The sequence below is a fragment of the Megalobrama amblycephala genome, linkage group LG14 (genome assembly GCF_018812025.1).
Source record: "Megalobrama amblycephala isolate DHTTF-2021 linkage group LG14, ASM1881202v1, whole genome shotgun sequence".
Classification (NCBI taxonomy): Eukaryota; Metazoa; Chordata; class Actinopteri; order Cypriniformes; family Xenocyprididae; genus Megalobrama; species Megalobrama amblycephala.
Genome location: NC_063057.1, coordinates 41,965,112 through 41,991,360, shown reverse-complemented (window position 1 = coordinate 41,991,360; position 26,249 = coordinate 41,965,112). Strand labels below are relative to the sequence as shown.

Genomic DNA, 26,249 nt, shown 5'->3' with positions numbered 1-26,249 from the left:
ACAGCAGGATCTCAAACAGCCGCGTTTCGTCACTGTGCGGCTCTCAGAATCCAAACTACAGTGAATGCAGAAAAAAACATGTTGCAAACATAGAGGAATGCATGTCTAGTACTGGATAGTTTGTACTGTTATTAAGCCCAAAGTTCAGTGTTTTGTAAGATTAAAGCAGCCAAAGAAAACACAACTTTAAACTGTCAACATTGCATACATTTGTAAAACATTAAGCCAGCACAACAATATTTTTTGAGAAACAGTCATATGCTGTAGGCTATTTTGTCTGTCATTGGCTAAATTGTTAATCATGTGAGCATTACTAAAGATTATGGTATAAAAGCATTCAATTTGTAACACTCTGAACATACAGATACAGCACACACATCTCTTTAACACGCTTTAGCTAAAGCATTAAGAATGAAGTTCAGAGTAGCAGTTCTTCTGCTTCTGTACAAATGTCTTGTATTCGCTCCGAATGTCATATTCGCGACAGAATCTGCCGTCTCAGGATTGCCTTGTCCTTTGAAAACATGCACAGATGTACTGAAGGAACTTGGAGCCACAGAGAAGCAACTAAAAGATCTGGAAATCAGACTGGCTAAGAGTGAAGCTCAGATTGAGGAAATCAAAAAGGAAAAACAAGCTCAGATTGAGGAAATCAAACAAGATCTGGAAATCAGACTGGCTAAGAGTGAAGCTCAGATTGAAGAAATCAAAAAGGAAAAACAAGGTGAGACGACACTCAAAAAAGCAGATTTTTTTTTTCTTTCAAAAAAATGAAAAAACAAGAAATTTAACTAGATTTTTCATTTTTTGTTCAGGGAACGACTCTGTCCATGAATTTGGCAACTTACGTGTGTTTATCTTTTAAATATTATCCTTATACTAGTTTATCTCAGATTATTTACTTTGCACCTGCACTCACAACTACCTAATAGCCAACAGCTTTGGCTCACTGTTTTATTATTGCTGACCACCTATCAGAATCTGTGTGGCAATGCTGCTCGACTCGCTGGACAGTACAGAGATATAGTGAAGCCCAGACCTGTGTCCTGTGTCCATACTCAGATGTTATAACTTTTTTAGGAAATTTGGACAAAAGAGGAACTTGAAAATAATATGACAGATATGAAAAGAAATAACATTGTATCATAGTTAATGTTCACAGCACATCTATTATAGTTCTATTATGATTTTTATTCATACAACAGTTGGATATAATAATGCCATTATCTCAAAGAATGGTTGTTTCAGTGATTGACTTTAGTGAAATATGAATTTGAGGCTAATGACTTTAAGGTGAACTTGTTTGAATTGAATAAAACCCTGAAATAAGACTTTGTACAATAAACCAGAGATGAAGGGTTTTCATATTTACTGTCATCTACCAGTGTCAGAAATTAACTTTCTCTCATGAAACAAATGATTTTCAGGGGTATTCTTCTTTTATCTTTATATAGAATTTATTTCCTAATCTTATTAACCCTCACACATTATGATACACATTATGATAAATCTATAGAAAAATATTTGATGCTTTTTCTTTTCTTAGAATGGCTTAACTTGAAGTGCTGTAAAAAAAAAAAAAAAAAAAAAAAAAAAAAATTGGAAAAAATATTATTTTAAGGTACTTTATAATATGTTGCAATATGGCAACAACGTACAATAGTGGAAGTAAATTAGAATAAGTGTAAGTGTATATAGTTAATATTTTCCTCAGAAAGGTTGTTTGTATTGAATCAATTGGTGCTATTATAAAATTTAGCAGTAAATATAAACAACACGGTAACACTTTACAATAACAGTACATGAATAATCATGAACTAATACCTGAATTAATGGTTACCTCAACATGAACTCATGATTAGTTAAGATATGATCTAATCATGAATTAATGAAGAGTGATCCTTAACTACGACAGGAGTCATAAGGATTCATGCATGAAAACAGAAGCCTTAACTACGCGTTAATACAATACGTTTGATAATTAATGCATTAATTAACATTTAGGTTAAACTAAATAAATCAGGCTCCATAAGAGTAAACAAGAAGTACTCTGAATTTGAATTAAACGTGATTTAATACTCATAATTTACACTGTAATATCATAATCTGCCATCTGCAGCTTTGTGACAAATAATTGGAATGACACATGATTGTTTAGCCATTAATTACATAGATCTGTCTAATCAAATGTGGAAAATAGACTAACTACCACTAATAAATTTAATTTGATCTAAACTGTTTTCTGATTTTTATAGTTCATTTACATTTATTCATAGCTAAATAGTCATAGTTTATTCCTGGAACTAAAGTATTGTGACGTTTTGCACTGTCCCAGAAGAAACAGAAAGGAGACGAGATTCCAGTTTGAAAGCACCCAACGGGCTGTGGTTTATTTCCTGAACGTTTACAAACTAAAACGCGGGTATCAGGAGGTGTCTTACTTCCCCAAAAATAATAAAACGCAGAAAAAGCTTGACTAACGTTTTTCCCGCTTGACCAACGTTCCACCCCATTCCTCTTTTTTTCCCCCGCGCGCTGTGTTAGCCCCTCCCTCCTAACTCTTTTTTTCCCTGAACACCTCCCAACAGCAGGTGAATTAAGTAAAACACATTTATAACAAAGAATAAACAGTGTCATCGCCACAGTATGTAGGGTTTGTTTCTGGTGGGACACTCATTAGTGGCGCACGCTAGGTGTTCTCTTGGTGCGTTTGTTGTGTTGCTGGCATTTTAAACTAATAAATGTTGACTGCTTTGGTAAGCCGAATTAATAATTAAAGACATATTTACATGTATGTTGTATTGGGATTTTCAGGAGGTTATGTCCAGTTATTAACTGTATTTGTATTTTTGTTGTTTAAATGTAGGCCCTATATGCTTTGATTAGCATTAGCTTGTGGACGCGCCCGATTTTACATGTAAATATGCCTTATGTGTGTCTTTACAGGTATTTTCATGGCTTGCTTTCAAGTCCATATATGTTCAATTATATAAATAAAAATAAAATACAAATACATTTTATTTAGTTTTTTTGTACCGGGGTGTAAAGGAATAAGGATTGCACTCTTAGTGTTTATTCATATATTAGTTAATGATTTGTAAGTGCATGGTGTCATGACTTTACTTGAGGGGGTACAATCATAATTAACTCATTATTAAAGGGATAGTTCACCCAAAAATGAAAATTTGATGTTTATCTGCTTACCCCCAGGGCATCCAAGATGCAGGAGTCTTTGTTTCTTCAGTAGAACACAAATGATGATTTTTAACTCCAACCGCTGCCGTCTGTCAGTCAAATAATGGGAGTGGATGGGGTCACAATCTATAAGAGTCAAATAAACACACACAGACAAATCCAAATTAAATCCTGTGGCTCGTGACGACACATTGATGTCCTAAGACACGAAACGATCAGTTTGTGCGAGAAACCGAACAGTATTTATATCATTTTTCACCTCTAATACACCACTATGTCCAACTGTGTTCAGCACTCGCTTAGTGATGTCTGATCGCGCTCTGACAGCGGAAGTGATGTCTAGCATTTATTGAAGTATATGCGCGAGACATCACTGCTGTTGTCAGAGCGCGATCAGGCCTCACTAACCGATTTCTCAATGCTGTTGGACATAGTGGTGTATTAGAGGTGAAAAATGATATAAATACTGTTCGGTTTCTCGCACAAACCGATCGTTTCGTGTCTTAGGACATCAATGTGTCGTCACGAGCCGCAGGGTTTAATTTGGATTTGTCTGTGCGTGTTTATTGTGTTCTACTGAAGAAAAAAGTCACCTACATCTTGGATGTGCTGGGGGTAAGCAGATAAACATCAAATTTTAATTTTTGGGTGAACTACCCCTTTAACTAACCATATACTAACATCAACTAATGGTTTGTTAATGTATACTTATGTCATGACTTTACTTGAGGGGGCACATCATAATTAATTCACTGTTAACTACTTACCAAATTCAGCTCATGATTTATCATTAACTTACTATCAAATACACATGTACTAACACAACTATATAAGTATTCAGCCCAGTTAAGTGATGTTGTGTGACTTTTCATAAAGTCAGAGAATGGAGGTACAGTATGATCATGGCCTGCGTCTGGATGGAGAGTGAACTTCTGAATCTGATCCCAGCAAACGTTCCCTGACCTTAGTTCATGTTTCCTGTTTGGTTATTTTTTTGGGAACCGATTCCTCAGGAACTGTTGTAAGTCACAGTAGTTTAGTTTGATAGGAAAGAATGTCACAAAACATATTAAGACCTTTTAAGATAAATTTTTAGTGTTATAAATTATTTAGTATTTTATATGTTTGATAAGGAGGATCAGTGAAAATAATGACAAACTAATCCTGTGCCTTTCAGTAATGTTTATAATGAAGCTGCTGATGTCAGTAGTTTAAATTCTGACAATAATAAATTGTTTACATTTATTTCAAAGTCCAAATATTTATTATTCCTTCTTATAGAGACTGTTTGATTTAGTTTACCCTAAATGTTAATTAATGCATTAATTATCAAACATATATTAATGCTTAGTTAAGGCTTCTGTTTCCATGCATGAATCCTTATGACTCCTGTCATAGTTAAGGATCACTCTTCATTAGTTCATGATTATTCATGTACTGTTACTGTAAAGTTGTTACCAACAACACCTTTTACATATTTTCCAACATCTTGTGCTTTTATTTATTTTATTCTCTTTTGCTGAATAATGCTTTATATTCTTTGAATTTCATTACATTTTTCATGAATATTATTTAAATTGCAAATGTAGACAGTTAAAAACAAATCTAATACTGTTCATCATGTATCATAAAACATTGACATAAAACCAAAAACATTGCAGTTCATGAAAATTCAACATTACGCCATCTTATGAGAGGAAGGTTATGAACATGAACCCCCCCCCCATAATCCTTGAAACTTCACCTTTTTTCTGTACGAAACTTTAAAAAGCAGTTTTTTTTTCAGAGGTGAGACACATGTACACATCACATTTGGTGCACTTCACCCTAACAATACACTTAAAACCACTTGCACCTGTTTTTTTGAGACATCATGGTGGGCCAGTGGTTGGTCTGGGCCAGTAGTACTGGCTGTGGTGGCACTGGGCAGGCAGGTCTCTGATGTTGATTTAATCCATAATACAAATGCCATGGCAGTCCTTAACATACGACTAATCAACATTATATCAGTAGCATTAATGTTGTGATTGTTACAGCTTAACAGACTGCAGCTGATCTTTGCTAGCTAGCTAACCTATTATAATAATGGCATTCCATTATTGCGCAGTGTTGCCATATGGCAACACAGACATTTTATCGACTTACCAAAAACAAATTTCATAAAAAAAAATTTGAGTGGTGAATATGTCATCATAACTTACATGAGATGATTTTAACATTTTTTTTGTGAATGTGACATGGGCGGGTCCTTGAGAATGTTCTCTTAAAGAGACAGTGGCAAGGAAATGAACACAAAGATTATGTTGCCATATGGCAACACTATGCGGTAGAGGGTTAAATATGTATGATATCTATAAAGTTAAATTCTTAAAGGATTAGTCCACTTTTAAATAAACTTTTCCTGATAATTTACTCACCCCCATGTCATCCAAGATGTTCATGTCTTTCTTTCTTCAGTCGAAAAGAAATTAAGGTTTTTGATGAAAACACACAAAATATCGCCTTGAACGTACTTCCGGTTTCTGCATTCTTCAAAACGCTCTTCAAAACTTACGGAACGAACGCGGCGCCAGTTTCGTTTCTTCACGACGCAATCACGCAGAGGGTTTCCACAGCATCATTTTCTATGCAATTTCTCATTCCCTCTTCAGGGAACAAAGGTTACAGTCGTAACTGATACGTTTTTTTACATTTTCTGATTTCAATATTAAATCAAAAAACAAATGACCAAAAGATACACAGACCGAACACACTGAGCTTTCTGAACCACTGCCAGTGGGAAATCAAACAGGAAATGTTTGTCAGATCTCACAACAGGTTTTGGGAAATGCAAATGTTTTGCGAGGGAAAAGTAAAAAAAAATAAAAATAATTTTCATCTCATCCCAAATTTTTTCCAACACTATATATAACAACTTTTATAATAACAACTTATTTAGTGATGGCCGATTTCAAAACACTGCTTTATGAAGTATTGGAGCATAAATGAATCAGTGTGTCGAATCAGCTGTTTGGAGTGCCAAAGTCACGTGATTTCAGCAGTTTGGCAGTTTGACACACGATCCGAATCATGATTCGATACACTGATTCATTTAGGCACCGATGCTGCGGCTCGTGACCACACATTGATGTCCTAAGACACGAAACGATCAGTTTGTGCGAGAAACCAAACAGTATTTATATCATTTCTTACCTCTAATACACCACTATGTCCAACTGCGTTCAGCACTCGGTTAGTGAGGTCTGATCACACTCTGACAACGGCAGTGATGTCTCACGCTTATGCCAGACATCACTTCTGTTGTCAGAGCACACTTTTGGGCAAACTGAAGTTGATAGGATGGCTAGAATATATATTGTGCAGGCCACAAAATGGCCGCCTCTTAGCCACCTGTTGTTTAGAGTAGCTTCTCATCTGCTGTTTTCTAGAGTAGTTTGAGTTAGCACTTGTCACTTCAGTTGATATGTATGTTTAGGTCGGCCTTAATCAGCCACCTGACATTGTTTGCTTGTGAGCTTCACTTTCTTTCTCTTATCCATGAGATTTGGAGGTGAAGCCCAGGCTTCACTAAGCTTGTGGCCCTGTAAGAAGGCCCGTAGCTTAGCAGCCAGTCTAGAGCTAGGTTAGGTGTGATGTCTGTATTTATCAAGTTTGAGTTGATGATGCTAGTTTTTTAGCTTTCGTCCTCTAGGGCTTAGAACAGATTTGAGAATCTGTATGAGAGAGTGTTTTTCCTTTTAAACAGCATGTATATCAACGTTTTGTGTTACTTTGAGTTCTAGACTTTTGCCCGACATTTGTATGTGACTTATGCTGCCACAGGTTAGCACTTTGTAGTAACAAAGGTGTCAAGTGGGCTCATCTTTTGCAGACCGGTCGGAGCCGAGCTGAGATTTTACAACCCAGTCCAGCATGCTAAAAGCATTCTGAACATTCCAAAGTTTATTGATTATCCTGATACGTGTGCATATGCTACATCTAGTTGAGCTAAGAGCCACCTCGCACCTAGGGTGGATCTATTGTACTCCTAGAAACGGCCACTAGTCTTATGCTGTGTGTCTTAGAGGTTGCTAGGCCCTATGGGCTGCTTTTTTGAACACACTGGTTTATGTTTGTGTATATTTCTCTTTGAGAATTATCTGTATACACTTCTGGTCAGTCAGAGGCCCAAGTGATAAATCCAACCTCCTTTGGTCCGGTTGTTTATTGTTCTTGGTGCCTAAACACTGCCACAAGCTGATGCCACGTGTCTGTTGAGGTTATAGGCCCTTCCAGGCCTTCCTTAATACGTGTTGGCGTGCGCTGTACTCCTCTTGCTTTAAAGAGTAAAAAGGTGCTTTTACTGAGTACACTGCTCGTTGGATTGTGTCATGTTTGTAATAGTGCTTAGTTCCCTAAGCTGATCATGGTGGTAGGCCTTAATCCGGCCTCCTCCTGAGGTTCAGCCCTAGGCTGGTTTGTGCTTCCCCTGTATGAACAGGTGTTTAGCACACAGCCTCCTCAGTGCATTAATTAAGCGCTGAGTAGATCCTAGGATGAGTGGATTATACTCCTCTCAATATGAGGGTTCATAGCACTCAGCTGAGTTCTGCTCTCCAGGATGCCCGTCTCTACGCGTGGGTCTGAGTTGCTTCTGCCTTTCTACAGTCACTCTTACCTGCTCTCTTCTATCAAGAATGCGTTATGGAGATTCTGTACTCAGACAGGGTTTGCCAAGACTAAGTTTGTCCTATGACAGACCAGGTTGGCCTTCCTGGTGGCATTGGGGGTGACTTCGTTCCCCTCTAGTGACTGGCCGGGGTTCCTTTTGGTTCTCTGGCCACATTCCCTTAAATGGACCACTTTCTCTTCAGAAAAGTTGGTTCCAGATGCCTTTAGCGGCCTTGGTAGGCCTTCTGTGGAAGGCCTTCTTGAGGCTCAGCTTGGGCTGTTGGCCAAAGGGAATGCTTTCACTGACAGCCTGGTGTGACCCAAGGGTGAGTTGCTAAGCGTTTCCTTCGAAACTGCTCGACGTTTTGTCAGTCATATTATTTGGCATGCACTCTCCTCAAGCATGGCAGCGTGGGTATATTGTTTCCCATTGCGTATTCAATGCAGAGCGAGTTCCCTTTCAAAAGGGAATGTCTCAGGTTACGTATATAACCATAGTTCTCTGAGAACCAGGGAATGAGACTCTGTGTTTCCTTGCCATGCTTCGGGTTTCCTGCCTGTAGAACAGTCCCTCAAGACGATAGATACTGACTGTTTCTCTAGGTGCTCCTTTATACTTCCGGGTCACACCATATTACGTCATAGGCTGTCGCCGGCCAATAGGGATTGGAGTTGTTGGATAGTTGGCTTTCAGACATCGGATCACGTGTGACGTTCCCCATTGAGTATTCAACGGAGAGTCTCGTTCCCTGGTTTTTCAGGGAACTATGGTTATATATGTAACCTGAGATGTTGTTACAACACAGAAGGCACGGAGGCAGATGTAAAAGTAAACAGTGAGGTTTATTGATATCAACAGAGTTATTGGCAGTGCAGGTGAGTAGATAGTGAAGATTGATGTTGTCAGATAAGCAGAGAGGTAATACTGTCCTTTTGATGATCGCAGGAATGAAGTATGGAGCTGACGCTGGAGACTGGAGACAGGGAACACTCAGACACAGATGGGATTGCACACGAGGAACACAGGAGACGCTGGAGACAGGTAAGTAGAGAGCTGGAGTCCTTGAGGTAAGCATTCAGGTAAGTGAAGTGCAAACGAGACCGGACAGTGAGTGTGTGTAAGTGTGAGTCTTAAGTAGTGCTGGTGATTGCAGTGGTGATGATGTGCAGGTGGCGGTCATTAGTACTCCGGGGATTGAGTGCGCTGGTAGTGGTGAATGGTGGAACCTGACGTGTCTGTGACAGATGTTTTGAGCACTTCAATTTGGAACAACCCTTCAATATGGCGGCCATGATTATTTTCACTCCGAAGTGCCCTTAGGAGGGCAACATATCCTGTTTGGAATGCACCGTATATCATGAAAATTAATGTGGCCAACTCCCTGATCAGTGCCCTGACTACTGAACTAGGCAGCTGAAGCTGATTGAGACGCATCCTTTAGCTCCGCCCACGGCATGACGGCAGACACGCCTCCAGGAGCGCTGCTTTTTACAGAAAGACTCTGTATAGCATATCTGTCTTTTATAAATATGATAAAACTAAAGACTCTTCAGAGATATGAAGGATGCTATAGGTGTGAAACAATACATTGATTCATCAATCTAATGTCTAACAATACGATGTATTGATGCAACGTGTAAAAAAATGATACCTGTGGGCTATTTATAGAGGCACCTTTGTTTTAACACTATCCACATTTTCACACAATGACAGTCAATGCATTATCACTGTAGTGATTTTTACTTTGTCCATCCAAGGACACTAAGTAAAATAGGGATTGGTACTCAAGTCACCGCTGACGTTGTGATTTTTGGATCATACGTCTCTTGAGGTGTGGTTATGAGTACATCAGATGACCACTTTCCCTAGTTCAGGGCACCAGTCAGGGTCTTTCACTCCCAACAGGGGCTTTCATTCATTTAGAATTAATGTAAAGTGGTCAGCTGATTTATCTGAAAGATTGGTGAAATTGCTAACTTGTAGAACCTTTTCTGTATTATCAGCACAAGGAAGACACAAGTGTAATAAAATAAATTTTATTAACAAAAAGATAAACAAGAATAACTAACACAACTACTAAATGAATACCATGAATGATAAAGGAATAAAGTGCATAAGATACATAGAATACAAGTGATTAAGTTGGGTGTGGCTATGGAAGAGTTACGCTATCTTATGGAAAGATAAACTGTTTCTCTGAAAATAATAAGGTGGAGAACATTATTATGCACCAAACAAATAAATGAAAGATTATTTGTTATTAACTAACATCAGCTATATTACATCTAATGGAAATTAGGAAATTATGTACTGATAATATACAACAATGCCAAGGTCTCTGGAAAGAGGTTTGGTTAAGTGATATTTACGTTCCACTTGGTTGAGTCCGATGACGGTGACGTCTTCCACTGGTTGTGCTGGGCGACAGTGCAGTGGGGAGAGGAGCCAGAAGCTGTTTCAACAGTCTTGAACACGAAGCTCTGTGGGATGCTGATCTCCTGGAGCACCAAAGGGTCCTAACATCTGGAACACGCAGATGAGGCCCTGGCGTAGGTGCAGAAGGTCCTTAACAACCTGGAACACGCAGACGAAGGTACCCAGAAGTGATGGTTTGCTCTCCTGAGCTTAACCTTGTTGCAGATGTCGTCACTGTCTCGCTGGATGGAAACTCTGAACGTAGTGTTTGTTAATGTCTCTTTCCTCACAAGCTGGAGGCTTAGAACGGGGTCGACTCTGTTGCTGCCTCACAAGCTGCAGACTCAGATCACAGGATCTGTTGTTGTCTCTTCTGGATGGACCAGAGGCTCAGAACGGTGTTGTATCTGTTGTGTCTCACCCGATGGGAGACTCAGAAGAATATCTGTTAATGTCTCACTCCTTACAGAGTTGGGACCCAGAACCGTGTATCTGTTGTGTCTCACCCGATGGGAGACTCAGAACAAGGAGTGTCTGTTGAAAGGGTACCTTTATCCCTTTCCGATGAGGAGGAGATTGCATTTTGGCGCTTCTCCATTCGAGTGCTGTGATTGGCTGCTGGCATCAGAGGGGACACACAGAGTGTGACCCACCCTTCTTTCTCCTGTGGAACTCATTTGCATAAAGCACAAAGTTGGAAGTCTTTACAGTGTCTTTAAAGTTTACCAATGCTTTTCTCACTTTCCAAACCACCACCAGAATACCTTTGGCAATATTCTAAACAAATAGAGACTAAACATGATGGAAAAAGATTGAACTGTCATTCAATTGTACATTAACAGCTGAATTTGTATCAGATGTTGCACTACAAATAGCTGTCACTGAGAATACTTATTTCTGTGAATAAGTATGAAATGGATGTGTAGTTTGCATCAGTTCTAAGGTTTTCAAACATAGTTTTGAATGGATTTGAATGGATCTTTGTGATCTCTCTGTTTCACCCATTTCTGCTAAGGTCCCGAGGAATTTTTATGGCAGTCTCTGGCTAACCTTAGGAAGTAGCGTCTAGATGGTGAAGGGCAGTAACTGCCTGTGGACCAATGAGAAGCCTTGTCCTTCCCAGGCTTGGTACAAGAGGTCTTCTTCTTACCCTCTAAGAGAGGTCTGGATGTTGTCCTTACATCTTTATCTGATGGCGTAGGACAGTTTGTTTGTGTTAGTCCACCGAGATCCAATCCAAATGTAGCAAACGTTTGTCCACTGTTACGGAGAGAGAGGGGCCCGGCCGTAAACTGGGCCCTGGAATTCACTACATCACCAATGTGTGCTTCTGGTTTAAAGGTGCCATAGAATTGAAAATTGAATTTACCTTGGCATAGTTGAATAACAAGAGTTTTGTACATGGAAATGACATACAGTGAGTCTCAAACACCATTGTTTCCTCGCAACAGTCGGGATCATTAATATGTATGCCCCCAAATTTTGCATATGTCAGCCCATGTTCAAGGCATCAGACAAGCCAGTATTAACGTCTGGATCTGTGCACAGCTGAATCATCAGACTTTATGCAGGTAAGCAAGCAAGGACAATAGTGAAAAATAGCAGATGGAGCAATAATAACTGACATGATCCATGATATCATGATATTTTTAGTGATATTTGTAAATTGTCTTTCTAAATGTTTTGTTAGCATGTTGCTAATGTACTGTTAAATGTGGTTAAAGTTAACATTGTTTACATCTCATTGTATTCACAGAGTTGTTATTTTCATTTTTAAACACTTGCAGTCTGTATAATTCATAAACACAACTTCATTCGTAATAAATCTCTCCAACAGTGTGTAATGTTAGCTTTAGCCATGGAGCACAGCCTCAAACTCATTCAGAATCAAATGTAAACATCCAAATAAATACCATACTTACATGATCCGATAGGCTGCATGACGAACACTTTGTAAAGATCCATTTTGAGGGTTATATTAGCTGTGTGAACTTTGTTTATGCAATGTATTATAGAGTTGTGAGCTCGGGGGCGGGGAGCATGAGCGTTTAAAGGGGAAGCATGCTGAATCTAAATCTCAATAATGGGTAGAATATTTGTAATCTCAATCATCAGTTTAAAAACAGGCGCCTCAACCCCTGTGACGTGTGGCAGCAGCAGCGCGAGATCTCGGGAGAATGACCAAGCAGACACAAATCAAGTGTGGTACAAAGCATTCTCAGATTTGTTCAGGAAGAAGGGTCATATTTATAGACATAGGTCAAACAACAATCTCCAGGATGGCATGAGCATCCAATCATACGACTTAAGAATCAAACCTTACCATGTATGGCATTTCAAGAAATATAATAACAAATAAGAAATGTATGTGCGTAAATGTGTGTGTGTCTTCAACATCTGGTTACGTGTGAGAGTGTCAGTGTGTCCAAGGACTACTACTTCTTTTTTTTGTCTAAGTAGGTACATGATGTGCACAATGGAAAAATCCCAAGACACAGAGAAAGTCAAAAAGTGAAGCCCAATAAATAAGAAATTATTTAATTATGCCCCAAAATAGGCCGTTAAAAAATTGAATAAAAATAAATATGGGGTATTTTGAGCTGAAACTTCACAGACACATTCAGGGGACACCTTAGACTTATATTACATCTTGTGATAAAGTGTTCTAGGGCACCTTTAAACTACCTTTCAGAAAGACGCTCGGGACAGTAGATGGAACTGAGCCAGTGCTGAATCTTCACAAAGGTTTATCATTTGTTCGCGTTTAAAGCCTTGCAAAAAACAGTGCGCACACATCTCAGACAGTGTCTGTTACTTAGATCAACACTGGAGAACGGAGTGCTGTGAATCGTTCTTCACACACACAGTAACTGTTAAAAGAAAATCCTCAATAAACTGTGACCCTGTGTTGCTTCAAGCGCATCATTCTGCACACGGGATGTGTATAAGTGCTTTGTGCCGCTCTGTATTGGAGCCTTTATAAAACTTTTGCACAAGTGTGAACGCACCTTTAAAGGGTTAGTTCACCCAAAAATGAAAATTCTCTCATTTATTACTCACTCACATGTCGTTTCACACCCATAAGACCTTTGTTAATCTTCAGAACACAAATTAAGATATTTTTTTAAAATCTGATGGCTCCGTGAGGCCTACATAGGAAGCAATGACATTTTCTCTCTCAAGATCCATAAAGGTACTAACACATCTAAATCAGTTCATGTGAGTACAGTGGTTCAATATTAATATTATAAAGTGACAAGAAAACAAAATAACCACTTATTTAGTGATGGCCAATTTCAAAACACTGCTTTAGGAAGCTTCGGATCATAAATGAATCAGTGTATCGAATCATGATTCGGATCGTGTGTCAAACTGCTTAAGTCACGTGACTTTGGTGCTCCGAACAGCTGATTCAACACACTGATTCATTATGCTCCGAAGCTCCCTGAAGCAGTGTTTTGAAATCAGCCATCACTAAATAAGTTGTGCACGCATATGATCGCTTTCAGCGTGGAGCTCCGCTTTGTGTTTAACAACACCAGCCACGTGGATCCTATGTCACAAAAGTGCGGCTCATTCACCTCTGCGTTCGGACGCGCAAGCCGCTGTAATGCGATCTCACACGAACATATTTTCCATTTGTGCTGGTAGATCACAGCAAAACAATCCACATGCACACAAACCTCTGCTCTGGACGCGTCGCAGGAAAACATATTGTGTTGTAGCACTGAGGAAACAAACACCAACGATATGTCTCTAAATGACAAGAGACCGAGGCGAGAGAAGTGATACTTCCTCATGCATAATACCGTGATTATAATCTTATACATACTACAGCACAGTGATTGGATTAAATGAGCTTTAAGTCATGAATAAACACAGAAACTGTTGACATGTTCGACCAGCCCATCCCGGAGCCAACCAGTATGGGCTGATCTTGCTGTTAGTACACAATGACTTCAGATTTTGTGACATTGCTCCAACTTTTCAAACCGGAAGACAGAAATCGCTCTGAAAAATGCAAAAACTTTTAAATAAAATTAATGAGTACCTTTAGTGTTTTCAGTGATGTGCAGCCTATACATATCTGTTCACAGCTCAAAAAATGTGTTCTGGGGTTTCATGAACCCTTTAAGTACTTAGTATTTTATTTTAAAAGATACTAAATCTGTGTTTTATTCAAGGGATCAGGCGTTTGCATCATGCAAAGACCGATGTGACACTCGTTAGTTAGGTGACTGACACTGCATACCTGTATGTTGACATTCATAAAATAAAATGATTTACAGCACATCAATGATTTTGTAGATCAAATAAAACATACACGAAAATAAATAAATAAATAAAACATTTTATATCTGTGGTAAGTTGGATAATTATTGCAAGGGTGGGGTTCCTTTCCGAAGCTGATTTCTTATAGAACATGCGCACAAAAGCAGTTAATCACCATACAGACAAAACAATTTCTAGTAATGAGTCTTTTTGGGAGTGCAGCATATAAATGCATATTTAATTTCCATAATAATAATAAATAGTGGACTGTGACAAAGTAGTACAAAGTAATTGTAATTTTACTCAAGTCATTTTGAAAATGAATATTTTTTTTGTTCATTAGTAGTTAATTCAGTTATTTTTCTTGAACATTAATTAGTAGATAATTACTAGTAGTTCTTCAGGAGTTATGACAGAATTCATTAGTTATTGATTAACTATCTGTTACTAAACAAAATCATAAAATTCTATTTCATACTGATTAGTTAACACATCTTCCTTAGTAGTTAACAGTAGTGACTAAAGTGTTAATGAAGAATTACCTATTAGTCCTTCATTGATTTCTTATTAGTTATGCAGTAAGTAAGAAACAGTATTCCAAAGTGTTAGCCACAGTTCTTGTGTTGTCTGATACACTTACTGCAGAGATTTTCACCTCTAAATGAAGAATATACAGAGCCTCTGAGAGATGCTTTTCTGCAATGAATTACAGCGACTGAATCGTTGAAGGACGCTCTTGTGCGTGACACAGACAGAGAGAGATGCGCTCAAGTTGTAAATGTACACAAGGAATGTTGTCTTATTTAAATAAAAAAACATTTTTCTGTATGTTTGAATTTTTAAACTGGAACTTTATAATATATTGTAACTGTATTATTTCATAATAAATATTTTGGAACCTTATATTGTATCATTTCATATGAAATATTTTATTTTAAACATTTATGGACCTATGTAGATCACACAAAAAAAATTTTTTAAAAAAATTTAAAAATATCTTTTGTTCCCTTGAATTCGTTCATTGTTGAATTTGGTGCCAGTCCAGTCCAAGTTTTCGATCCCTGATCTGATCCTATAATTGAGTTATTTTACATAATTTACAACTCTAGTTTATATTCTTTATTAAACATCTATGGAACTGTAGATCATATAATAATAACAATTAATATCAAGATTTGTGTGTTGCTGGTAGATTATCTGAGAGGCATAACCAGTGTGAAATCATAATGTTGCTAATGTAAGGATGGAAAAGTCACAGAATGAGAGTAAAACAGGTAAAACCGGTTCAACCTGGTGAACTGAAGGAGAGAAGAGATCGACTCGTCAAACACTGGGTCACTTCTAACAGCACTAACATGAGTCTACTGTAGCCCGGATTTACTGTTAAAATCACACATTCAGATACTGATGATACCAAATATGTTTTTAGAATTTAGAAATTTTTAGAATTTAAAACCAAAACATAATTTTTATAATTTTAATAACTGAAGCTGAAATGTGTTTTCCATGTATTCAGTCATTTTCATAATAAACAGTAGAATTATAATATACTGTCGGCTAATCAAATGATTGAGCATGAGAGTTTTATTGATTGATCAGAGTCTCTTTGAAGAACATTACTAAGGAGGTTGAAGTTTAATCCACATCTTATGAAGCGATATGATTTCTCTGTATGGGGAACAAAGGGAAATTTGATCAATTCCCTCTAATCAGTTCATGTCTACAGAAGACAAATCAAATATGGTGACGTGTCAATAATATCAAACCCTCAGTAGTGTCTGTGTCAGGAAACAGCAGAGGCATTTCTCTAAATATCTTCTGTGTTGAAGGATTTCTGCATGTGTGAGCGATGGATGCAGGGATCATTTTCTCCTGACATGATAATCACACTCTTCATGTCTCTTGATTTCCACAGACATTGTTTCCTGGACCAGGAAAGGCTTCCTAAAATGTAAGTCACTGAGAAAACAAGCAGAGAAACTCACTGAGTGAGAAAACATGACAGAAAAGATTTAGAGTTGATCATGATAATGATGATTTTCACAGGATATCTGGTAAACTGTACTGAGACACTGATGAAATACTGAACATGAAGAGTTCAGACACATTAAAAGATCAGATTGATGATTCCTGATTGTGATGTGTTTTATCTCCATCAGATTCCCGTCAGCTCACTGCGGATCCAAACACAGTGAATAAATTCCTCCTTCTGTCTGAGAACAACACACTGATTACTGACACTAGCACACCGCAGTTGTATCCTGATCATCCAGACAGATTTGATGGTGGTGTGCGTCCTCAGGTGTTGTGTAGAGAGAGTGTGAGTGATCGACGCTCTTACTGGGAGATTGAGTGGAGTGGAGGTGATGTGTCTATATCAGTGTCATATAAGAGCATCGGCAGGAAGGGACGGGGTCTTGAGTGTGGGTTTGGATGGAATGATCAGTCCTGGTGTTTGAACTGCTCTCCCTACGGTTACTCATTAAGTCACAATAACATAAAGACTGATCTCCCTGTAAAGCCCATCTTCAGTAGAACACGAGCGAATGAGGAGGATCACTATAGAGAAGGAGTGAAGGTGAAACACTATAGAATAGGAGTGTATGTGGATCAGAGTGCAGGAACTCTGTCCTTCTACAGCGTCTTTGGAGACACAATGATCCTCATCCACACAGTCCAGACCACATTCACTCAACCACTCTATCCTGGGATTAGGATTAATCATGCTGGATCATCAGTGAAACTGATTTGATGAATCAGAACAGAGAGACTCTACCCATAATGCTTTGAGCTGATGAAGAATCAGATGTTATAGAGTACCCCAGGGATGACGTGTTTGTAACACAGTTCGTATGTACAGGAAGAAGGAGGCGGGAACCGGCGAACATTCAACATAACTTTAATTCAAAATAAACAAAGAACAAAACGAAAGTAAAGCTGGGAGACCCTCGCGGACGTCTGCCGGCCACACAAACATAATAAAACATAAAATAATATCCAGGCCTGGTCCTCTCTCGTCCTTCACTGGCGTCGCTCCTCCTTTTATGCTTCCGGAGCTCCTCCGTGAGAGACTAAAGGCCGGTGCGCCTCCCAGGTGGAGCTCATTAACTCTCGCGCCACTGGCCTCGTGCCGTTCCCTCACGGCTCTCGCCCGCCCTGGTCGCCACAGTGTTTTTGTAGGCCAACCCAGAAGTTAGCGGCGCACGGGTTCCCTCGATTGAAAGGCTATGCATTTTTTCCATAGACTTTTGGAAAATCTCAGAAAATAAGCTCTGTGTTTAACTCCCTGAGGTCTGAAAACGCGCCGGCGCGTTTTGCAGGATTTTTTTCACATTGCAGCAAAACAGACTTAAAATACTCCGTCATTTCTTGTCATAGAGACATAAGTAATATGTCAATTGAAACTATAGAATGTCTTCTTTTATTTGTGTACACTCAGAGTAAAAACACAATGTTGTGCATTTTGTAAAACAAAGAAAACTAACATGATGCGTGATCTCTCGTCTCCCTCTGCACGAAGTCCAATCTGATAGTTCTCAGAAAATGAACTGTAACTTATGAATACTAATGACAAAAAAATGACACTTATGTCTATAGAAACGTTGAAATGTCAGGTTTTAAATCGTGCAAGTCAAATCGAAAACAAACATTCTGTGTTTATGTAATCTGTATGAAAAGAGAGCCAAGTCCGTGATTCAGCTCATTACCCACTAATGCGGCCACGCCCATGGAGCCAGCGCTATTCAGATGCAAATTCAGAGGCAATACATGCATACATTGTCTCAATCGTGTATTTATTGTCTTGAAAAGTGTTTATTTGGATGTTAAAGCCATGGTTAGCGATCTGTAGAAGACATGCCGTTAGTTCCTAGTTCCTTTTCTTCTTTATATGAATTTGTGGCCTAAAGGTGTACAGAGAGCACCCTCCGGCTGCAAGTATGAATTAAAAACACCATTCCTGAAATGTCCTCTTCTTCTTTAGAATAATTTGTGGACTAAATGTGCACAGAGAGCGCCCTCCGGCTGCAAGTATGAATTGAAAACACAGTATCCAGCACTCATATTGATGACAATAAATATTACTTCTCAGTATAGAAAATTAACATAAATATATAAGAATCCATCAATATTTCTCCAAATGTGCATCCTTTTAAGCTAAAAGCCTATATGAAATGCCATAGAGGTAACATAATTGTTCAGACACTTTGCATCACAGAAATACATTATATTTTAAAGAATATAATAGAATACCATTATTTTAAATTGTAATAATATTTCACAGTATTGCTGTTTATGATGAGCTGAGACATTATTACAGAGGGTTTTTTTCACAGCCTACCTGACTGAAAGGCCTCATTAATATGCAAGTCATTTCAGGTCATTATTATGTGATTCTTTTGTCTTCTCCGGTGTAAATGGCCCATTATTCATGATCATTCATGCCTCCATGCATACTGTGTTTCTTGACAAAAAGTGTCTTACAAAAACTAAATCAATATATTGTTTTATATGAAGGAGTAGGCAGCATAATTTTTACATAATTCTGAAGCAAAAACTTGTGAACACAGATTTAATATACTTTTTTTGGCCTTATTTCAGGGACTTAAGTTTTTTGTTTTTTCAATAACCACGCATAAACATTATTCCTTCAAAAATACAAACATGTACATACATGTTCCTCACATATTATTGTAGCCTAGTTTGTGCTGAATACAGTGTAATGACACTTTTGTCATTTATATGTTTATGAACAACTGAAAAAAGCACAAATGTCAGGGCATGCCAAAACTTCCCCAAGCCCCAAATCAGCCTCAGACTCCAGAGGGTTAACAAAGGGTTATGGCACTTACACATTTTGTCTATCAAGATAATCTTTACAAGTGAACACAACATTTATAGATTTTGAAGCCTAAATAAAGTCGTCAGATATAAAAAGCTAACAGTAGGCTATAAACGGATTACAGCACACCATGGTCGCGGATCAACTTCATCACCACCAAACTTCCTCAAACTTTATTTAGAAAACAACTTTATTTAAAAACATGCTCACTGATTATGATCTGCACTGTGTATGAATACTTATCCACTTTTTCATGAGAAATGCTGTCCCAAATGTCCCGTTTTTAATGATGACTTCTAAAGTCCTCGCCAAAGGAAGTAGTCCCTTTTAGCACTTTGTTAGCAACCGCCGATTTTAAGACACAGTAAAAGTTTAAAAATCACAAGTGGGTTATAACTGGTGTGTTTTATGTCATAGATCAAAACGTGAAAGTATTTAGAGGCTTTGTTAAACACAGACCTTATTTCAGGCGATTTAGCAAAAACCCATTCAAAAAACCCATAGACTTGACGGCGTTGGAACCGGAAGTCCTAAAATGCTAACTCGCTTCCGGGTTTTGCCTACAAAAATGCGTCATCCCTGAGGCACTCTATTGACCTTATTCCTGACTAGCCTACTGCGTTTCGAATTATGGGTTGCACTTCCGGTTTGGGGAACTTCAATTTAAAAAGACTGAAACGAATCGTTTCAAATCAAAATGTTGCTCTACAAATAAAGCTTATCCGTCAGTTTGACTGAATGAGCTGTCAATGTTTCTTTCATGTTTTATTTTCAGACATCATGAGAATTATGTAACGCTTGGTATTTTATCGTAACATGTTATAACAAGAATATCTATGGCAAGAGCTCTTTTCAGCCGCTGCTTTCTATCCTTGTGATCATTTTCTTTTGTCTCTTTGCATACCACTGTAATAGTATGAAAAGGACAACATATACTGCACATTTGTGGTCTGTTCTCCCAATATAATTTACGATATATCCCATTATTAATTCACTGGAATGAACAAAGAATCTCTCGTTTTTCTCCTCAAAACCTCACGTCTCTTTTTTCAGGTTTGTTTTCACAGATAAATACAGTTTATTATCTGTAAAAATGATGGAAATCACTTTGAAATAGTATGCAATGGTGAAGTTCATGAACATTTTTATTAAGGCAACATATATTACATAATTCAGATATCACTATAGTTATATGTAACCTGTCCGTTATTGCTGTGGAAGAATCACACTTTTTCATGGCCTGTTGAAAGTACCTTGTTGATGCTTTTACACTTTTAAATGTCTTTTTAATGTTCGTTGGCTGAAGGGTGAGTAGAATAATGTCGTCTCATTGTACCCAGTTTAAAAATAAAACACATTACTGCGGTCATAGAGCGAGTCTATCACTGACTGTTTACAGCTTAACGGAAGTTACTCCCATAATTCACGCAAAGCATCATGGGGCGTTGGAATAAGGCGGATAGAGTCTCTTCATTACATTAATACTGTGACAATGAAATATCATGTCAGAATAAAAGTGTGTGAGACAGATCATTGTGTGTGTGCATCTGTGCTTTTCTCAATCTCTGTTAATGGAAATCACCTTCATTTATTTCTATTATAGTGTCACATCAATTATAATTTATGAGTGTAGAATTGAGATTTGTTCAACATCTTTTAAGTGTATTTTAGGAGTCAAAGCACAGAAGCAACATTATTAAGATGGCTTGAAAAAGCTGAAATGCTGTTTAAACTTATTATTATTGGTGCCTGGAGCATCATCACTAACAGCTGCCAAGACACTCCCTAGCAACCAGATAGAGTACCCTAGCAACCGTTTAGCAAGACCTATATCTCTGCATCAGATCATCGTATAGAGATGTGATTGGCTCTTTTTACCAGAGACATTATTATTACAGGGAGATGGGAGGGTCTGTATCTCTTACCATTGGAGAAAGTGTAACGGCTAACGTAATCACATGCAACACCTCTCAGCCTATCGTGTAACGGCCTCTGCTCTTCTTCCCTGTGTACTGCCAGTCTTTACTGCAGCAATTACTTTACCCGTTGCGCTTTTTTGGCTAATGGTTCAGGGTTGCCAACTCTCACGCATCTGGCGTGACACTCAGGCTTTCAGCATCGGTCTCACGCTCTCACGCACACTCAAGAAATGTCACGCCAAAATCCATTTTTCTCCCCTCTCAATCCGTTAATTTTCTGTTGATGACTAGACCACAGCGTATTAATGACAGGAGAGGAGTTTAAGGCCCACAGCTGTTAGGCCGTGTGTCCACCAAAGCGTTTTTTCCAGCTGCTAGCGTGCTTTTTCAATTGTTTTCAATGGGAGCACCGCGTTTTTTAAATGCCAGGAGCGTAACGAGGCGCTGAGCGTCTTTTTCACGCTCAAGCGCTGAGAGCTCTGCGTTTTTTACTGGTCGCCTCGAGTTGAAGAATGTTCAACTTTGAGTAAAACGCTGCGCTCATCACTGTTAGGCCGTGTGTCCACTAGAGCGTTTTTAGCCAGCTGAAAACACTAGGCGCTCTGCTTAAAACGCCTATCTGTGAGCGCTTGAGAGCGCTTCTGCAGCGCAGCGTTTTTTTTCCGTTGAGACGCTTTGTTGCTATGATACAGAATATCAACGGCACTGTTACTTATAACTGATTTTATAAGGTAATTTGTTTCAGGCTAAAAATGTTCACACAATGTGGAATTACTTGCCATGTATGTTCGGAGACCAGCAATATTAATTTCTCATCCATTTTGTTTCTGTTTGTTGATGTCGCTGTAAAGCAAGAATGTGACAGTTGGTCGGAGTTGTATTTGTCCCGCCCCTCCTCCACTCTGATTGGACGGCTGGCTAAAACATGACAGTGATGAGCGCAGCATTTTAATCAAAGTTGAACATTCTTCAACTCGAGGTGACCAGTAAAAAACGCCGAGCGCTCAGCGCTTGAGCATGAAAAAGACGCTCAGCGCCTCGTTGCGCTCCTGGCGTTTAAAAAACGCAGCGTTCCCATTGAAAAAGTACGCTTGCAGCTGGAAAAAACGCTCTGGTGGACACATGGCCTTACTGTTTTCAGCTGGCTAAAAACGCTCTAGTGGACACACGGCCTTACATCTCCCTACAACGTTCTCACTGCAGTATTCTCTGATCGTCGATTGGCTGAAAACCTTGCACCTGATACGTCAGTTGCGTGTGAGAAGTTCAGAGAGAGTTCGGAGCTATGGTTCGGAGTCGGAGTCGGCACGTGTGAAAGTTTGGAAGACAATCAAGGTAAGCATAATAAAATGGTGAGCCTTGTCACTAGACGTACGTAGTGACCTACGTAGCCTTGTCTAATCAGTCTGTGTGCCGAGAGTAAGTTACAGACTTCAACTAAAGTTGCAAATGTTGTCTGACGTGCGTTATGATGTGGCCTAGCTAAATTGCTCAATAAAAATAGTCTCATGTAGGGTCCGAAATTAACACTCGCCAAGCGCCAAATGCGGGTAGATTTTCCGTTTGGCGAGTAAATCTCAAAAGGCTCTCCGCCACACTGGCGGGTTAATGTTCATATCAAAATATGAAATTTTCACTCAATATTCAGAGCGGCCAAAGCATCAAGCTTCCCCGTACTTTTTGACAAGCGTCTTTGACAAATCGGCCAGAGCTTCTTTGCAGCTCAAGTCGGCGGCGGTGTGTACGTACAGTTAACGCTCTATTTGTTGAGGGCGCTGAGGAAAAAGGATATGTGAAGCTCCTGCCACTGGAAGAAGCGGTCGCCGCCCATTTGTGGCCGCGCACCCATCAAAGCCGCGCAGAACGTCTTCAGCACTCCCGGATCGTGCACACTCCGCCGCTGGCCAGGCTGCTTCTGCTTTACACACCATGGCCGTTATTTTCTCGAGAAAAGGAGTTTTCTCATAGGCATAGCGTTTGCAACGCAATACTCGTTACCCTTATCTCTCAGGGAACCGAGGTTACGTAAGTAACCAAGTACGTTCTGCCTTCCCTTCCACACGAGTCAGGTAACAAAACTGACGATAAATAAAATAAATTATTTCACCCCAATGATAGTAATATTTCATACATTTCTCTCATTTTGATCAATATATAGATTTTTTTTATTATTATACATTTCAAATTTTGCTCTGGACAATTTTTAATGTTTTCATGTTCTGATGTTGTTGTTTTACATGTTATTTAATCACCTTTATTTTGTTCACCTTTACCTTTATTTTTTTATAGTGCAATCAATAAATTAATTGTACATTTTGAAAAAGCGTTTCCATTATATTCAGGTTTTTTGTGCATAAATCAGGGTTTATACTAAGTAAACATGGACTGACATTGATTTTTAAAATTAGGGTTACCAAACATTTTCTCCGCGCACACACGCAAACTGATATTTTTACAGAGTCTCACTCCAGCCAAAGTCCCAAAGTTGGCAACCCTGATGGTTGCAGGCTTGTCATCTAGTGGCTTTGTTTTTATGCTAGCAAACAGGACTTCCAATATGCTACACATGCTAGCAGTGAATAGCTACATGCTAATAACAACTAAGTGTTAAAACATTAAGATTAACTTAAAGGGTCATGAAACCCCAAAACTTTTTTTGAGATGTAAACAGATATGTATAGGCTGCACATCATTGAAAACACTAAAGTGAAAACACTACATTTACATTTACGCATTTGGCAGACACTTTTGTGACTTACATTGCATTATACTATACATTTGTATCTGAGTCTGTGCAATCAGAGCTGAAGGTTGGGCGAGGGCGGCTGGCCTGCTGTGGCCTCAGAAGGCAATGAATGGACTGTATGTTTGTTGCAAACATTTTGTACCGGAGAACTTTGTAAATCTACTATGACAAGTGGAATCCGGCTTTGCTAATCGGCTTATTTTAAAGCAAGACGCTGTACCAATTCCCATCTCCAAAACTGTGGTAAGTGTTTGCTAACATATTCTTTATTTTTGTGAATTTGCATGGGTAATTGTTTTTATCGGCAATGAACTCTGTCTGCATTTTTCTGTGCGGTGTGAACTCAAACACATTTGTCTGGTTAGTTCGTTGCGTATTTTGGCGTTGCTCGGGTTTTTATTTTCACCCGATTGAACATGTTCAATCAGCGTTTGTCGGTGTCTGTTTGGTAAGCATAAACATGACTTCTTTTTATAAAGTTTTAAATCCTGCGGCCCACTTAAATGTGGGCGTTTTTCTGTGCGGTGTGAAGTAGTCATTAGGAGCAGGCATAGTCAATGTTAACCAGTAACAGATTTTTTTTTTCTTCAGTGCTTTGGGTTATTTTTGTATTGTGAATATAATGCTTGCGTGTTGTACTTTTTTAGGTTGTAAAGCCCTTGTGTCGTGAGGTGGGGTGCCAGACAGCAGTATTCACAAAAGATGTGATGTGCCAAGCAGATGTTGATTCGCTGATCAAGCATGTATCCACACAATATGCATGGAAACCAGAGCGAAGAAGCAAGAGTAAGAATCCAAATTTTATTATTATTTTTTTTTAATATTTTAAAAGCTAAGCAACTGATATTTATTTTTCAATGCTGAATTGTTCAGGGCACAGTGCCAAATATGGCACCTACACAACGATGGACCTTCAAAAAAACGGATCTTGGACATTCAGCTAATTCAGGTATTTTTAATTTACTAACATAATTTAATCGCTTGCATGCATTTTTTTTAATTATTATTATTCGGACAAACCGTCTGAATTAATCCATAATTTGGAATAATATAATGTTGTATTTTTTAGAGCAATGTTGTTGGCAACAGCCAACGCATGGAAAAGGAGGGGTTACAAAGATGCCTCAGACAGCTGGAGCACAGAGGGGTCCGAGTTCAAATGATTGTCACGGATCGGCATCCTGCTGTCATGAAGTTCCTCAAAGAGAGCAGGCCTGATGTTGTGCACAAGTTTGATGCATGGCACATGGCGAAAGGTGGGTTTCATAACAGAGCTTATTTTCCAGATATGGAGTAGAAAACTGTTGTAAAATAATATGTCTGCCATGTATCTGTAAATAATATTCTGTTTTTTTCCCCCAAGGTGTTGCTAAGAAAATCGACCAACTTGCGAAGACAAGAACTTGCAGAGAAGTTGGTGCTTAGAAGAGCACTGAGAACCACCTTTACTGGTGTGGAGCAAGTTCTTCTACAGGCAGTGAAATTGTTGCTAAATGGAAAACTGTTGCCAACCACATCCAGAACATACATGAGCATGAAGGCGAATTTCCAAACTGCCTCCATCAACCATTTGTGGGAGATCACGCAAGGCAGTGGCTGAAACCAAGTAATGACAACCGCATACACACTTTGATATAGTATCTGTATAGTCTGTTTTTGTATAACAGTTTGAATGTTAAAATATGAAGCAGTCACATTTTTAATCTGATTTATTTTCTTTAAATGATCTTCTTTATTTTATTTTTTTTTTGCATGTTATTTATATATATATATATATATATATATATATATAGACTGTATTATTTTCTCATTAGGTACAGCTGCATGTGAGAAGCTCTGTGATGTCATCCTGGCTCCAAAACTGCTTAGGGACCTACAAAACAAAAGTGGTGACTACCAGACTTCATCACTGGAGTCGTTTCACAGTTTACTCATTCGGTTTTTACTCATTCGGTGTGGCATTCTCTTATGTGGGAATGTTGTGCAGGTATGTTCTCAATTGTTTTGTCAGTGTCCATGAGCAAATAACCCTAATAATTGCTAAAGTGGGAGTTGATTTACAGTATGTAACAATATATTTTCTAATCTTAGATCACAACTGGCAGCAATGCACTACAATGAAAACAGTGAAAGAACACAAGCCACTACTGCAGCCGGACAGCTTAGGTGGCACATACAGTATCCATGCTACAAAAAGGGGGAATGCACAGT

At 38.7% G+C, this 26,249-nt stretch overlaps 1 protein-coding gene across 1 annotated transcript; it reads left to right on the top strand.

Moving 5' to 3' along the window:
* The first annotated feature begins 304 nt into the window (after positions 1 to 304).
* Positions 305 to 17,388, top strand: LOC125245343 (tripartite motif-containing protein 16-like). The gene is made up of 3 exons (XM_048155891.1): positions 305 to 724; positions 16,449 to 16,484; positions 16,693 to 17,388. The coding sequence occupies exons 1-3, from the start codon at positions 412 to 414 to the stop codon at positions 17,283 to 17,285; spliced, it is 942 nt and encodes a 313-aa protein (XP_048011848.1). The 5' UTR covers positions 305 to 411; the 3' UTR covers positions 17,286 to 17,388.
* The last annotated feature ends 8,861 nt before the right edge of the window (positions 17,389 to 26,249 follow it).

Bases quoted from the DNA above. Each gene is read 5' to 3' on its own strand.
- LOC125245343 (XM_048155891.1), top strand. From the start codon at position 412: ATGAAGTTCAGAGTAGCAGTTCTTCTGCTTCTGTACAAATGTCTTGTA. The intron at 725-16,448 runs GTGAGACGACAC...TGATTTCCACAG, and splicing joins AATCAAAAAGGAAAAACAAG to ACATTGTTTCCTGGACCAGG. The intron at 16,485-16,692 runs GTAAGTCACTGA...TATCTCCATCAG, and splicing joins CAGGAAAGGCTTCCTAAAAT to ATTCCCGTCAGCTCACTGCG.